Source organism: Mirounga leonina, unplaced genomic scaffold (genome assembly GCF_011800145.1).
Source record: "Mirounga leonina isolate KUSES-001 unplaced genomic scaffold, KU_Mleo_1.0 Mir_125, whole genome shotgun sequence".
Taxonomy (NCBI): domain Eukaryota; kingdom Metazoa; phylum Chordata; class Mammalia; order Carnivora; family Phocidae; genus Mirounga; species Mirounga leonina.
Genome location: NW_023270305.1, coordinates 58,877,079 through 58,890,221, shown reverse-complemented (window position 1 = coordinate 58,890,221; position 13,143 = coordinate 58,877,079). Strand labels below are relative to the sequence as shown.

Sequence of the window (13,143 nt, the reverse complement as noted above, 5' to 3'; positions counted from 1 at the left end):
CTACAGTGGGCCTTAAGAACCTTCACCAGAGGTTTTCAATTCTTTTTTTTTGGTAAAGATTTTATTTATTCATTTAAGACACAGAGATAGAGAGAGAGAGAGAGAGAAAGCATGAGCAGGGAGAGAGGCAGAGGGAGAGAGAGAAGCAGGCTCCTTGCTGAGCCAGGAGCCCGATGTGGGGCTCGATCCCAGGACCCTGGGATCATGACCTGAGCTGAAGGCAGACGCTTAACCATCTGAGCCACCTAGGCACCTCAGTTTTCAATTCTGATGCACAACTGAAACATATGGAGCTTTTAAAAGACATTGACGCCTGGGGCATCTGGATAGCTCAGTGGGTTGGGCGTTGGACTCTGGATTTCAGCTCAGGTCATCTCAGGGTTCTGGGATTGAGCCCCACGTGGAGCCCGCAAGGGGCTCGGAGCTCAGCAGGGAGTCTGCTTGGGATTCTCTTCTCCCTCTCCCCCACCTCATGCAAGCACGCTCTAAAATTGACACCTGAGCCCCAACCAGAGAAATTCTGAGCCCAACATGTCACAGCAGGTGCCCAGGAGCTTTTATTTTCTAAAGTTGCTACTTAATGGCGCCTGGGTGGCTCAGTCATTAAGCATATGCCTTCGGCTCAGGTCATGATCCCAGGGTCCTGGGATCGAGCCCCGCATCGGGCTCCCTGCTCTTCAGGGAGCCTGCTTCTCCCTCTCCCTCTGCCTGTCGCTTCCCCTACTTGTGCCCTGTCAAATAAATCATTAAAAAAAAAATAAAGTTCCCACTTGAGGAACCTTGCTAAGGCATAGTTTCATACAGCTTATTTTAGAAAAAGCTGAAGTGGTTAATATATGTAAAGCCTCACTACTTAAACTGTGATCTGAGGGCCAGGCATTGATATCATGAGCTAGCAGCATGAATTAAAATTCACATTTTAACAAAGTCCCCATGTGATTCTCAGGCACATCAATGTGAGAATCAATGATCTAGACCAGTGCTGTCCAACAGAACTTTCTGTGATAAAAGTGTTCATCGGTGCTATTCAGTAAGGTAAACCACTAGCCACAAGTGGCTAATGAGCATTTGAAATGTGGCTACTGAGACTGAGAAAATGAGATTTTAATTTGTATGTAAGTAGTCATAGGTAGCTACTGGCTACTGTACTGGGCAGGTCTGATCTAGATAATTTGGTTTGGTTAGAGGGCATGCACTTATGGACCCAGATCTGTGGACGCAAAAGGAATCCATGAGAGTCACTGCCTACAGAAACTGTCTTTTCTTCTTAATGAAGACAAAAGCCAGGTGTTAAAAACAATCCATTTATTGGGTTTTAAACTAGTTACACAATGGAAATCATCAGTTTGGCACTACTCTATACAGGGATTACGCCTGTGTACGCAGACAATGCAATACTGTACCAGGACCTCTGCTGAGCTTAGGTCTGTATGGAGTCATTCAGCAAGTAGATACTAAAAAATATACTGTAGTGTTCCTTTAAGGAAGACTGTACAGGGTGTGTTGCAAGAGGACATTCACTAACTCGTGAATCACTTTAACCTAGAAGATACCTTGCATTCTATAAACTTGTCACAGGCAAACATGTGGTGTTTGCATTTATAGGGATGCACACAAAATGTCACATAAAAATCCAGACATTCTAATGATAAATGAACTCAAAACCCCCACACCTCAGCTTTTGTAACATGAAAAGACAGAGAAAATAATTTAAAAACACAAAAAATGGCATTCGGTTGGTACAAAAGCCAAAAAATCCCTATAGTAGAGAGCTACATGTGAATCTTTACAAATTAATTACACAATGCTGCTGTGTAAAAGGTTGCATCTGTACAGTCTTGCCAATGCTATCTCTACAGTTTATACAGTCTTTTACATCTATGTAACATTTATTAATAAACAAGTCAATTAAATATAAAGACAGTCTCTCAACGATTCTGCAAGCAAAAAAAAAAAAAAAGAAAAAAAGAAACAACAACAACAAAAAACTTACAGAATTTCCACAAATACAGCAGTCTTCCATTAGGTGAAATATAACAGTTTTCAAAGAGGGTTGATCAAACAGTATATGTAAAGAATACAGGTAAAAATCAACCAGTCAGGGTTTTTATTGTTGTTGTTTATTTTCAAAATCACACATTGTATACACACACAACAATCAATCAAAAATTTATTCACCAAACCCCCAGTTTTTCAGCAACTGCTCTTTCTAATCAGCACCAAAAACTCCAGTCTGTGGGAAGCACATGGACACAGCCTTCACTTCTGTGTCTTGGTGGCGCACTCCATCAGGTCCTTGGTTAGATTCGAGACTTGCCCTCTTTTCCTTCCCTCTTCATAGCTCTCCAGACCCAAGGCTCTCAAAGGCTTCAATTTATGGCCCACAGCTCTACTACCCTCTACACCCAACAGCCATTTGGAAAAAATTCAAAATAATTTGAGATGAATGAAATGACGGGACCTGTATTACAGATAGGTATTCTCCATTACAAGTAAACTGTTTCCTAATGAGTTCCTAGACTCTGTTTGGTCTTGGATGCCATGATCATACTGGGTAATTATTTCTAGTCTGAGACATTGCAGCTTTGTCAGACGCCTCAAAGAAAAAGTGATCAATATTCTGGAGTCATTTCCAGACAAGTTAGGTAATCAAATGGCAGCTGAGAACCTGTGGAACGGAGACTAATGAGACCAAACACAGAAGCCACCAAAATGATGAGAGCTCAACAAAGGCAGAGTTTTAAAACCTGCAGAGAGCCGCCACATATGGTACCTGAGGATCTGGAATTTTTGATGAAAAGAGCTTGAAGTGAGGACTACTCATCTGTATCAGGGAGGAAAAAAAATCTCAGTTAGACAACAGGACATCCAACTCTAAAGTCCAGTAAGTGTGGAAACGTTTCTGGGTTCTCCTCTTTACTTCAGGATGGAAAAGAAATACTTAAGAATCCAGATAAAATGTTCTCATAACTGTATACAACCTAGGGTCCTCAGGGCAACCCAAAATGCCCAGGCCCCACTCAGGAGGCAACGAAGAATAAGATTTCTTTAAACTAACCATTCCCAGGCTACTAAGGCCACTCATTTATAAAGATCCAAAAGCAGTCACATCAATTGTCTGCTTAATACCTGAAGCAGAGAAACAGAAAAATTCTCTGGGAACTTAAACTTCCACTGGTCATAGCAAAAGTTGTATTAACAAATTTTTTTATCATCTAAGTAAGGACATCTAAGAATGTCAGCAAAAATAAAAAACTTATGAACACCCATGTCTCAATCATCCAACCAAAGACATCTACCTGAGGCTGTCAGACTTCTTCAAACTCAGCATTTTGCCGACTTACCCTTCTATGCATAATAGCACGGTGACACAAGGAGATCAGTGAGAACAAGCAGCTGATCATCTGTGAATTGCTGTTTGTGTTCTTGCCAGTTGTCATGGTGCGTCCTCCGGAAATTGGATAAGGTCTTTTTTACAGTCATCTGTAGAGTAGGCAACGCACATACATTTTATTTTAACCTCTGAAAGATTAGGATTATATTTAGGATAACTTTGGCTACGTAAAAATCCTTCTAGACTTCAGATGTCACACTTCACCGAGTGCTGCAAAACCAACAAGCCAATTGTAACTTCGCAAAGCCACCGAGCTCACTTCTTTAAAATGACTAGCTGCGCTTTAGGACAAGCTCCTGGCACTTACATCACGCTATTAAACCAGTTTCAATACATACCTACGTCTATTTCCCAAGTGAGAAGGACAAAGTCATTGGTCTTTGCAGCCGTTTAGACACAGCTGTTCTTTAAATAATACCATCACAATTTCCTGTTTAATATTAGCTCCCGGTTAGATACTTCCTAGATATCAAATGTCAGTAAAATAAATGTATAAAGATTAACTATCCTGACAACACTGACAATATTTTACTTCCACTGGACTGGAAGAGACAGAAGCTTTATTAATTTCCTTGCTACCAAAAGATCTCAAATACACAAGAAAGCAAGGCCTCCACAAGACCTTACTCATCACTATTGAGTAGGCTTAGCCCTGGCTGACGTAGTAGTAGCAGCTTTCTCAAAGCAGAAGGTCCAGAGTGAACAGGAAATTATTAGTAAAATGATTTCTTACGAAAGCATTACCAATATAGTATGTGTGCAAAGAAACTAACAAGGAAGAATTTTACCTCAATAGGCTGCGGATCATTCAGATGTGCACTGAGATTCATAAGGAGCTGGGGCATCCAGGTGGGAACGTCATAGGGACTAGAAAGAACACATGCACCAAGTCCTAGCACCCCAGCATGACGTTTGACCAACTCTGAAAAAACAAAAAAACCACACCAATATATGTGCAAATATTTACGGGACTCTATTGCACATGTCACAGTGAAATAAAATTAGTTTTCAATGAAGCAAGTTGTTGTCAATGTGTGAATTTCTGCATTTAAAATCCCTCTGTGTGCACACAGACCAAAAACATGATTTTGAGGCTGAACTAAAGACATCCTATAGCTGTCCCTCAATGATAGTGGAATTAGAGCTAGGTCAGAAATGTGTCACTTATTTGCTAGAACTTACACAATAATAGTTTTGATCAATTCATATCATATGCAAAAGTGCAATCCCTGATCCTAAAACAATCTCTAATCAAAATTAGACCCCACTTTTCTAGATGGGATCCACAAAATGGATCAATTCATGAGGTAAACATACTATATATGAGGAATGTCTGTAAACAGAGCTGTAATGTGTCTGTATTCTGCAGGGTCTCCATTCTTCCTTTTTTAAAAAGATCTATTCTTTCTCGGGCGCCTGGGTGGCTCAGTCATTAAGCGTCTGCCTTCGGCTCAGGTCATGATCCCAGGGTCCTGGGATCGAGTCCCACATTGGGCTCCCTCCTCGGGGGGAGGCCTGCTTCTCCCTCTCCCCCTCCCGCTGCTTGTGTTCCTGCTCTCGCTATCTCTGTCTCTGTCAAATAAATAAATAAAATCTTTAAAATAAATAAATAAGTAAAAGGATCTATTCTTTCTCCAGTGATAGAAGTTACTGCTTTCAAATTCTCCTGTTTTTCATTAGAGTTGTGTGTGTGTATTATATTCGTATACATGAAATACGGTACCTAGGGAACTGAAGTTAATTCCTGCTCTCGCTACCTCTCTGTCAAATAAATAAATAAAATCTTAAAAAAAAAAAAAAGATGGCCATGATTTATTAAAAAAAAAGGAATACGAAATAGAATTATAAATAATGCCATTTGGGATAACAAAGAGCTAAAACTACTTTGGTACTTAATTATTAAAAAATAGAGTTCTCAAGCAAAGCAACTAGAACATTCATTGTATTAGGTCACTATATGACTTAATTAAGACCCTCTTATAATCAGCACTTAAGAGCTTCACATTCCAAGCACTTCCTACAAATCCAATAAGCTTCCTACTTATTAAGAGTCTTTCTATATATTTCCCATTCTTCCTGTGACTATAGTTAGCAGTGGCAAGGTCAGACGGCTCTTTGCAATTGTGTTTATTTATTACTATTTTTAAAAGATTTTATTTATTTATTTATTTGAGAGAGCACGAGCAGGTGGGAGGGGCAGAGGGAGAGGGAGAAGCAGACTCCCTGCCGAGCAGGGAGCCTGACTTGGGGCTCGATCCCAGGACCCTGGGATCATGACCTGAGCCAACAGCAGAGGCTTAACTGACTGAGCCACCCAGGCGCTCCTATTTGTTTATTTTTTAAAAAAAGATTTTATTTTTAAGTCATCTTTACACCCAACATGGGGCTTGAACTTACAACACTGAGATCAAGAGTTGCATGCTCTACTGACCAAGTCAGCCAGGTGCCCCACAATCATGCTTAAATGTCTCTTTAAATGTGACATAATCAGATCTGATTCTCCTGTTTATCTTCATGCTCAATTAGAGTAGAAGCTCCTGTGAGGACTCTTCTCACCCTCTCACCAAATGCCCAGTGAAGTAGTGAACAGTCCCCTCTCCAAGTACAAGCAAGGCTTGTTTTGTTTTCTTAGTATTTTCCTAGTACATCCACACCTAAGCTATAAAATCTAAAAGCAAATACTTTACACTCTCCAAAATAACTCATTCTACACAGCTCTTTATATAAAGTGATTTCATGTGGGCAGGCAGACCTGATTCATTGTAACAGGTGTGTCTCAGAGCACAGGTTCCTCTGTGCCTCTCAATTTTCGCTCTTCTGTTCCAGGTCTTGCCTACTGTAGGCAAAGCTTATTAAAAGCAGGGGCAACTATTCCCAGTACCTAGCAAAGACCCAGGGACACACAAGTTTTCAATAAATATCTGTCTGAGTAAGCATGGTTAATTCCCAAACGGACGTGGGTATTTTATACCGGCACTGTTACCTGCAGAAGGAATCGTGTCTCCTACGGAACCAGGGTCTCGCTTTCTTTTCTTCGGTAGCTTCGTTTTGCAAAGTTGCTCAAAATGAATCTGCAGAGGACTGTCCATGTTAAGGAAGTTACACTGTAACAGACCGCTTAAGGTGGTAGCAGCCATTTCTCGAACCTGTAGAGATAATCACTTCTTTCAGAGTGGAGATCCTAACCCTCAGGGGAATGCTGGAGGCTGAGAGGGTGGCGGTGGGCACGGGGAGGGGGACAGGACGGGGGACTTCCCCGGACTTCTGTGTGCAAATTGTGTGAATGCTCTCATGCCAGTTCTTCCGGGAGATTTCATCAGATTCTCAACAGGTCTGTGGCCTCAAAATGGATGAAAGCCACTACATTAGGGTTACGCAAAATTAAATGTCTCAATAAATTATTTTCCCACTGACCGGCAGTTGTGCTTATCAGGGCTGTAACTGTAAAAGCAGTGCCAGAGCCTAACATTAAGATGAATTTTTCCTGGACTCTGCATCTCTGCAAACTACTGCTGTTTTCATCAGTAACACAGAGGACAGTCAATTTGTATAACTGGCATATGTTGTAGATTTATGTCTAGTTTACTTCTTAGGAATTTCACAGGCTGCTGTCAGACTACAGTTTACCCAAGTACCAAATGCAGAGCAGAGCACAGTCCATTTCAAAATGGAATGGGAACTCAAGTTTTGGAAAAAAAAACAACAACAAAAAAAACCAGTAAAATGCTATCATCTCAACGGGTATCACAAAATTCCTGCTAAGCATTCATAAAGATAGGCAATAATTTTGGGGGAAAAACTCCACCGTTTTTTGTATTGTTTATTGCTTCAAAAGGTTTTTTCTTAAATGTTGTAGGGTTTGACAGTTTTGGGGTAACTTAACATTTTCACTATACTAGTAAATGAATTACATTATAAATTGTTTTACTACATCATACTTGGTCGCGTTATTTCCTTTTACACCACGATTCATTTTTATATTCAACTACTGATTAGAATGCTTTCAACTTCTCACTATTGTGCTAAAAATATTCTTAATTTATATAATTTTCTTCCATATTGCAATGTATTTTCTTAGGATAGATTCTAAGAACTGGGATTACTAAATTTTAATGTATGAACAACTTTACTGTTAATTTTGTGGCCATCAGCTACTTTTCAAGAGCCAGTGCTAACAGACTATGACACAAGACTAACGTGGAATACTCGGTATATACCTTGCCAACCTGTTATCATCATTATACGTTTTGTTTTAAGTAGGCTCTACGCCCAACATGGGGCTTGAATTTATGACCCTGAGACTGAGCCAGCCAGACACCCCTGAAAGTTTTTCTTTAAATCCAATAGTTTTCTTTAAACATTTTTCATTTAGATTATCACAAAGTTTTTTCAGTATTATCATGAGTAGCTCTTGCTAATTATTACATCACTGATACTCAGTACTCTGTTTTAAAAATATGACTGAGGCAGCTGGCTGGCTCAGCTGGTAGAACACGAAACTCTTGATCTTACGGTTGTGAGTTGGAGCCCTATGTTGGGTACAGAGATTATCTAAAAAATAAATAAATAAATAAATCTTAAAAAAATATAATAGCTTTAATGAATGTCATGGCTTTACTTACAGTAACAGTTACACTTAAGCCTACTACATGGAATATAAAAATAATTTATGAATATGTTCTACAACAAGGTCCAGCAAACAATAAATGCAATTTAATGTAACTGCTATAATATTTAAAATTAGGAAACACTGATTTTCAAGATTTCCACCTTTTCATTTCTATTCCTTTAGTTATTAAAAAATACAAGTTAAAAAAATTACAGACAGCTCTAAATACTGTAAGCCTGCTGTAGCTGTTATAACCAATTGTGTGTGAGTACCTGAGGGGCTAGCAAGATCTGCTCCCAGAACACAAGAAAGCTGGACTGCAAAATGAACAGGCTCATTAGGGAGGTGGAAAAATTCCTATTCTCAGTTTTCTATGGATGCAATCTATTTTCAGTGCTCTCAAATAGAATATATAATTACTGGGAGTGCTCCACTACATAGAAAACCCATAAAATTTAAAAAAAAGTACAGATTTCACAAAAATTTCAATTACATTTTCTTTACCTAAGGCCAATTTCAAAAGTTGTAACTTATTCCTTATTTATTACAACATACTTTTCTTACATTACATTACCTTAACTAAGAGATTTATCTTTTTGTACAAAATACTACTATAACTTCACCACAAAGTTGCCTTTAATTTTTCTACCAAGGGAAATAAAAAGGGGCAAAAATCTTAACTGGATAATAGCATTTGTGGGTAGATTTTTTTTTTTTAAAGACTGTATTTATTTATTTGAGAGAGAGAATGAGATAGAGAGAGCATGAGAGGGGGGAGGGTCAGAGGGAGAAGCAGACTCCCTGCTGAGCAGGGAGCCCGATGCAGGACTCGATCCCGGGACTCCAGGATCATGACCTGAGCCGAAGGCAGTCGCTTAACCAACTGAGCCACCCAGGCGCCCCTGTGGGTAGATTTTTATTCTCTCTATTTTTGAGAGAGACTACAAGTGTGTACAAGGGTGGAGGGGGTGGGGCAGAGGGAGAGGGAGAGAGAGAATCTTAAGCAGGCTCCACGCCCAGCGCGGACCCTGATGTGGGGCTCAATCTCACAACCCCAAGATTATAATTTGAGCTGAAATCAAGAGTCAGACGCTTAACTAACTGAGCCACCCAAGCGCCCCTAGATTTTTATTCTCTTGAAACTGAAATTAGTCCTTTAGGAATTAGTAAGGTAAGTAAAATATTATCACCTGCAATTTCACATATAAGAAAACTTTGGTTCACAAATGTTGTCTGCCCAACTGCAAAGAGATGCCAGAATAACACCATGCCCAATGTTTGTTTCCATTTGTATAACAGGAAATCACGATTAGGGTATCAAAACTAATAATATAGGGTAATGTTAAAGTTACTTTTAATAATTTATGCTTTAAAAAACTCATCAGTGCATAAATACTTCTTAAAGGGGGGGCATGATGCTTTCTCTAAATGTATTAAATTTTGATTTGCTATATGTTAAGTTTTACCTCTAGTTGTTCATCCTCCAAAAGACTTATAACAAGCCACCTGATGTCTTTAACTGCATCTTCATTGTTTAGGAAAATAAAGAGGTTATAAAATACCATGGTCTGGAGGTAGGTCAGCACTGTATATCTAGCATGCCAAGAACTGCTTCTTGCTGTCTGTGAATGAGAATAAACAGAGACAATGGGAACAGTGCTGATGAGAGCAGGAGGTGACAGAGAGGAATGACACACAAATCGTATCATCTTCTACTACAACTCTACTTTTACGGGCATTGTTAAAGCAAGCTCGTGTTATAGTTCCTTCTAAATAGAAGGTTGCATGAACTATTTCAGGTAAAGTTAGTTCTTCAGAATGGTTGAAAATAAAGGGTAAGGAACACATAGACAAAAGTCAACTTTAGAAGAAAATTATATTTAATACTCTGACTCCTCTAAGAGTTACACATTATTTTCTTTTACTTCATAGCAGGTAGCAGATTAAAAGCAATGACTGAGAACTGCTAAATTCCATCACAGAAACAAACAAACAAACAAACTGGGCTGTTAAAAAATGTTTTTCAGTGGTAACTCAACTTAAAAATCTGAAAACCATCGGAATAGGTCCACTTTTTATGTTATATAACACATGTAAGACCTGGGTAAAGGCTGAGCACACAGTATACTAAAAATGCAGCCAGAAAATATACAATCACTTAGGTCTTTTTTCTTTCTTAAACCAGATTGGGAAATACAAGTGAATAAAACAAAGGGGAGATGGTAAAGGGAATGACCACTCCCCTTCCCTCATAAGCACTTTGCATCCAAGGTGCTTCATTAGCTTTCTGTGTATATAGGGAATTTGAATGATCTCCCCGGGGTCACAGAAGTTGGTGGCAGAGGCAGGTACAGAGTCTAGGCCTGTTTCTTTGGTCAATATGTATCTTCTCTCATACTAAAAGAAAAGTCAAAATGAAAAATAAATTTCTGTACTGTGTGCACTAGAGCTGACTTTGTGAAATTCTTAGAATGGGTAACCAAATTCTAACCAAAACACATAAATATTCGTTAGACACTCTTACTTGTTTTAGCACCTGAAGTACCAAAGGCACTTGATGAGGGTAAAGCAAGCCCTGAGACATTAGTGATAAACATAACTTTGCATCTCTTTTCAGTTCATCATAGCTATTGTCATTTTCCACTGGGGCAATCTAGAGAACAATAAAACAAACCGAACAGAAAATTGAAATAACAGCCAATAAGTACAAAGGCATCCTTACATAAAAGAAATCACATTTTTTACTTTTAACAACTTCTATGGAAATTTTCAGATATGTACAAAACTAGGGAACAGTGCAAGGAGTCCCCATGGATCAATCACCTCTCCAACAACGACAAACACATAATCCCCCCATTTTTTGCCCATGTTTCCCCATCCCCTAATTAAATTATTTGAAGCAAATCCCAGACATATTTCACCCATGAATATTTTATTATGTATCTCTAAAAGATAAAGTCTCTTATTTTAAAAACCTGGAATGACATCAGCCATAAAAGTTCATTGCAGTTAAAATATGAAGTATACATAGTGTTCAAATTTCCTCCATTATTTTGTAATTGGTTGTTTGGACTCTGGTTCAACGTGATGATCACACACTGCATTTGGTTCATGTGGCTCTTAAATGTAAAAGATTCTATGAAAGATATATTTAAAAAAAAATTCTGAATTCTCCCTCTTTTAAAATTCCTTCCCCTTTGAAAAAAGGGTGCGGGAGGGCCTATTTGGTTTTGTAGGGTCCTCCACAGTGGCTTCCTTCTCTGACTGCATCCTTGTGGTGGCATTCATTGGCTCCAGTATGTCCTGTAAAGTAGCCGTTAGACCTAGAGGCTTGATTTTATTGAAGTCTAATTCTTTGAGCACAACCTAAGTGGTGTGTACTTCCTTCACTTATGGTCAGTTTTTTCTGTCTGTGATGAACCATTACAAAAAAAGGTTTGCAAAATGGTGACACTCATTTCTTCATTATTACCTGGAATACTTCATACAGAAAAGCCTCCCCTCCCTCAGTGGGTTTCCCTCCTATCCTCCAAAAGTGAACAATGAATTTTTAAAACAAGGTCATTATGAACTAATGAATTTCAACAAATTCAATGGTTTTAGTCTTACTGGTGTTTGAAATGGCTCCTGACTCCTTTAACACAACTGTTACATCCTTGGTTTCTGGTAGGACAATTATCCTGTACATTTCTGGGTCCTAACCTGAAATCAGCTTTTCCTCCACGGAGCCCTGGTTCTTCCAGCAGGAAATGATACCTAGAAACCGTAATCTGGGCACTACGGGCACTGATCACTACTAGGTTGATTACTAGTTATGGGTTTTTTGTGGCCAGAGCTAGGAAATAAGCATATTTTCTAAAGAAAAACAGATCATGAGATCATACGGGTATTTTCAAATTTAGGATTACTGAGGTTTTACTAAACAGCTGGACTTTTTTTTTAAAGATTGATTTATTTGAGAGACGGCACACATGTGTGCACAAGTAGGGATAAGGGCAGAGGGCCAGAATCTTCAAGCAGACTCCCAGCTGAGCGCGGAGCCCAACACAGATGATCCTACAACCCACGAGCCATTACCCGAGCAGAAATCAAGAGGCTCAACCAACTGAGCCACCCAGGCACCCAATAGCTGGATTTTTATATCTTGTTACTCATGCTAAAAACTTCGGTTCCTAATGTTAAAAAAGGAATAGGGCCAAAATGAAGTAACCTGCCCCCATCACTGCAAACTAAGACCTACTTGTAGTTTCAGTCATTCAGGTAAAGTTAGTTCTTCAGATTCAGGGAATGTGACTTTCAATCAGTTAATTAGGAATTAACTGATTAGTAATAGTAAAATAAACCGCATGACAGACCCCTGCCTTGTCTGAAATAATCCTTTTTGTTTATGCCTTTCTTGTCCCATCCCATTTCTGCCTTTAAAAACCTCCATTTTGGGGGGCACCTGGGTGGCTCAGTCAGTTAAGTGTCTGCCTTCGGCTCAGATCGTGATCTGAGGGTTCTGGGATGGAGTCCCACATCGGGCTCCCTGCTCCTCGGGGAGTCTGCTTCTCCCTCTCCCTCTGTTCCTCCCCACCCCCCACCCCCCCGCTCATGCTCAATCTCTCTCTCAAATAAATAAAATCTTTATATATATATATATATAATACCACCTTCCATTTTGTACAGCTCCCTGGGGTCCTTTCTGTTTGCTACATGGATACTTTCCAATTCATGAATCACTGAACAAAGCCAATAAGATCTTCGAATTTACTCTGATGATTTTTGTTTCTAACACTATTGACAATTATCATTTATTTGCTCTTTATTATATAATAGACATAGTAGCTTTATTCCAATATTAGAGGATGCAGTCCCCATAGGCATGTATGATTTTCTGTTTTAAAAGTCACTGCTCCGTATATTTATCCTTACAACCAGATACATAGTAAGGTGAGGTTCATTTGTTTTTGTTTTTTTTTTTAAAGGCAGGAGCGCCTGTCTGGCTTAGTCGGTGGAGCATGCGACTCTTGATCTTGGGCTCATTAGTTCCAGCCCCACTCTGAGTGTAGAGATTATAATACTTAAAAGGGGGGGTAGTTTTCATTTAATTTTGTTTTATGATCATAAAAATTATTTTTTAGGGCTCCAAAGAAAAATT

General features: G+C 39.1%; 1 protein-coding gene across 3 annotated transcripts in view; it reads right to left on the bottom strand.

Moving 5' to 3' along the window:
- Positions 1–1,290: 1,290 nt before the first annotated feature.
- Positions 1,291–13,143, bottom strand: part of PSME4 (proteasome activator subunit 4) — a 110,799-nt gene continuing 98,946 nt past the window's right edge. For 2 of the 3 annotated variants that reach the window (XM_035001565.1, XM_035001566.1), the window contains 6 exons: positions 10,528–10,656; positions 9,470–9,625; positions 6,378–6,540; positions 4,183–4,316; positions 3,345–3,483; positions 1,291–2,824 (listed from right to left, as the gene is read on the bottom strand). In XM_035001565.1, coding sequence (XP_034857456.1) covers positions 3,349–3,483; positions 4,183–4,316; positions 6,378–6,540; positions 9,470–9,625; positions 10,528–10,656 — 717 coding nt within the window. In that variant the 3' untranslated portion in view covers positions 1,291–2,824; positions 3,345–3,348. The remainder of the gene's footprint in view (positions 2,825–3,344; positions 3,484–4,182; positions 4,317–6,377; positions 6,541–9,469; positions 9,626–10,527; positions 10,657–13,143) is intronic. The other variant, XM_035001567.1, reaches the window with a different exon arrangement.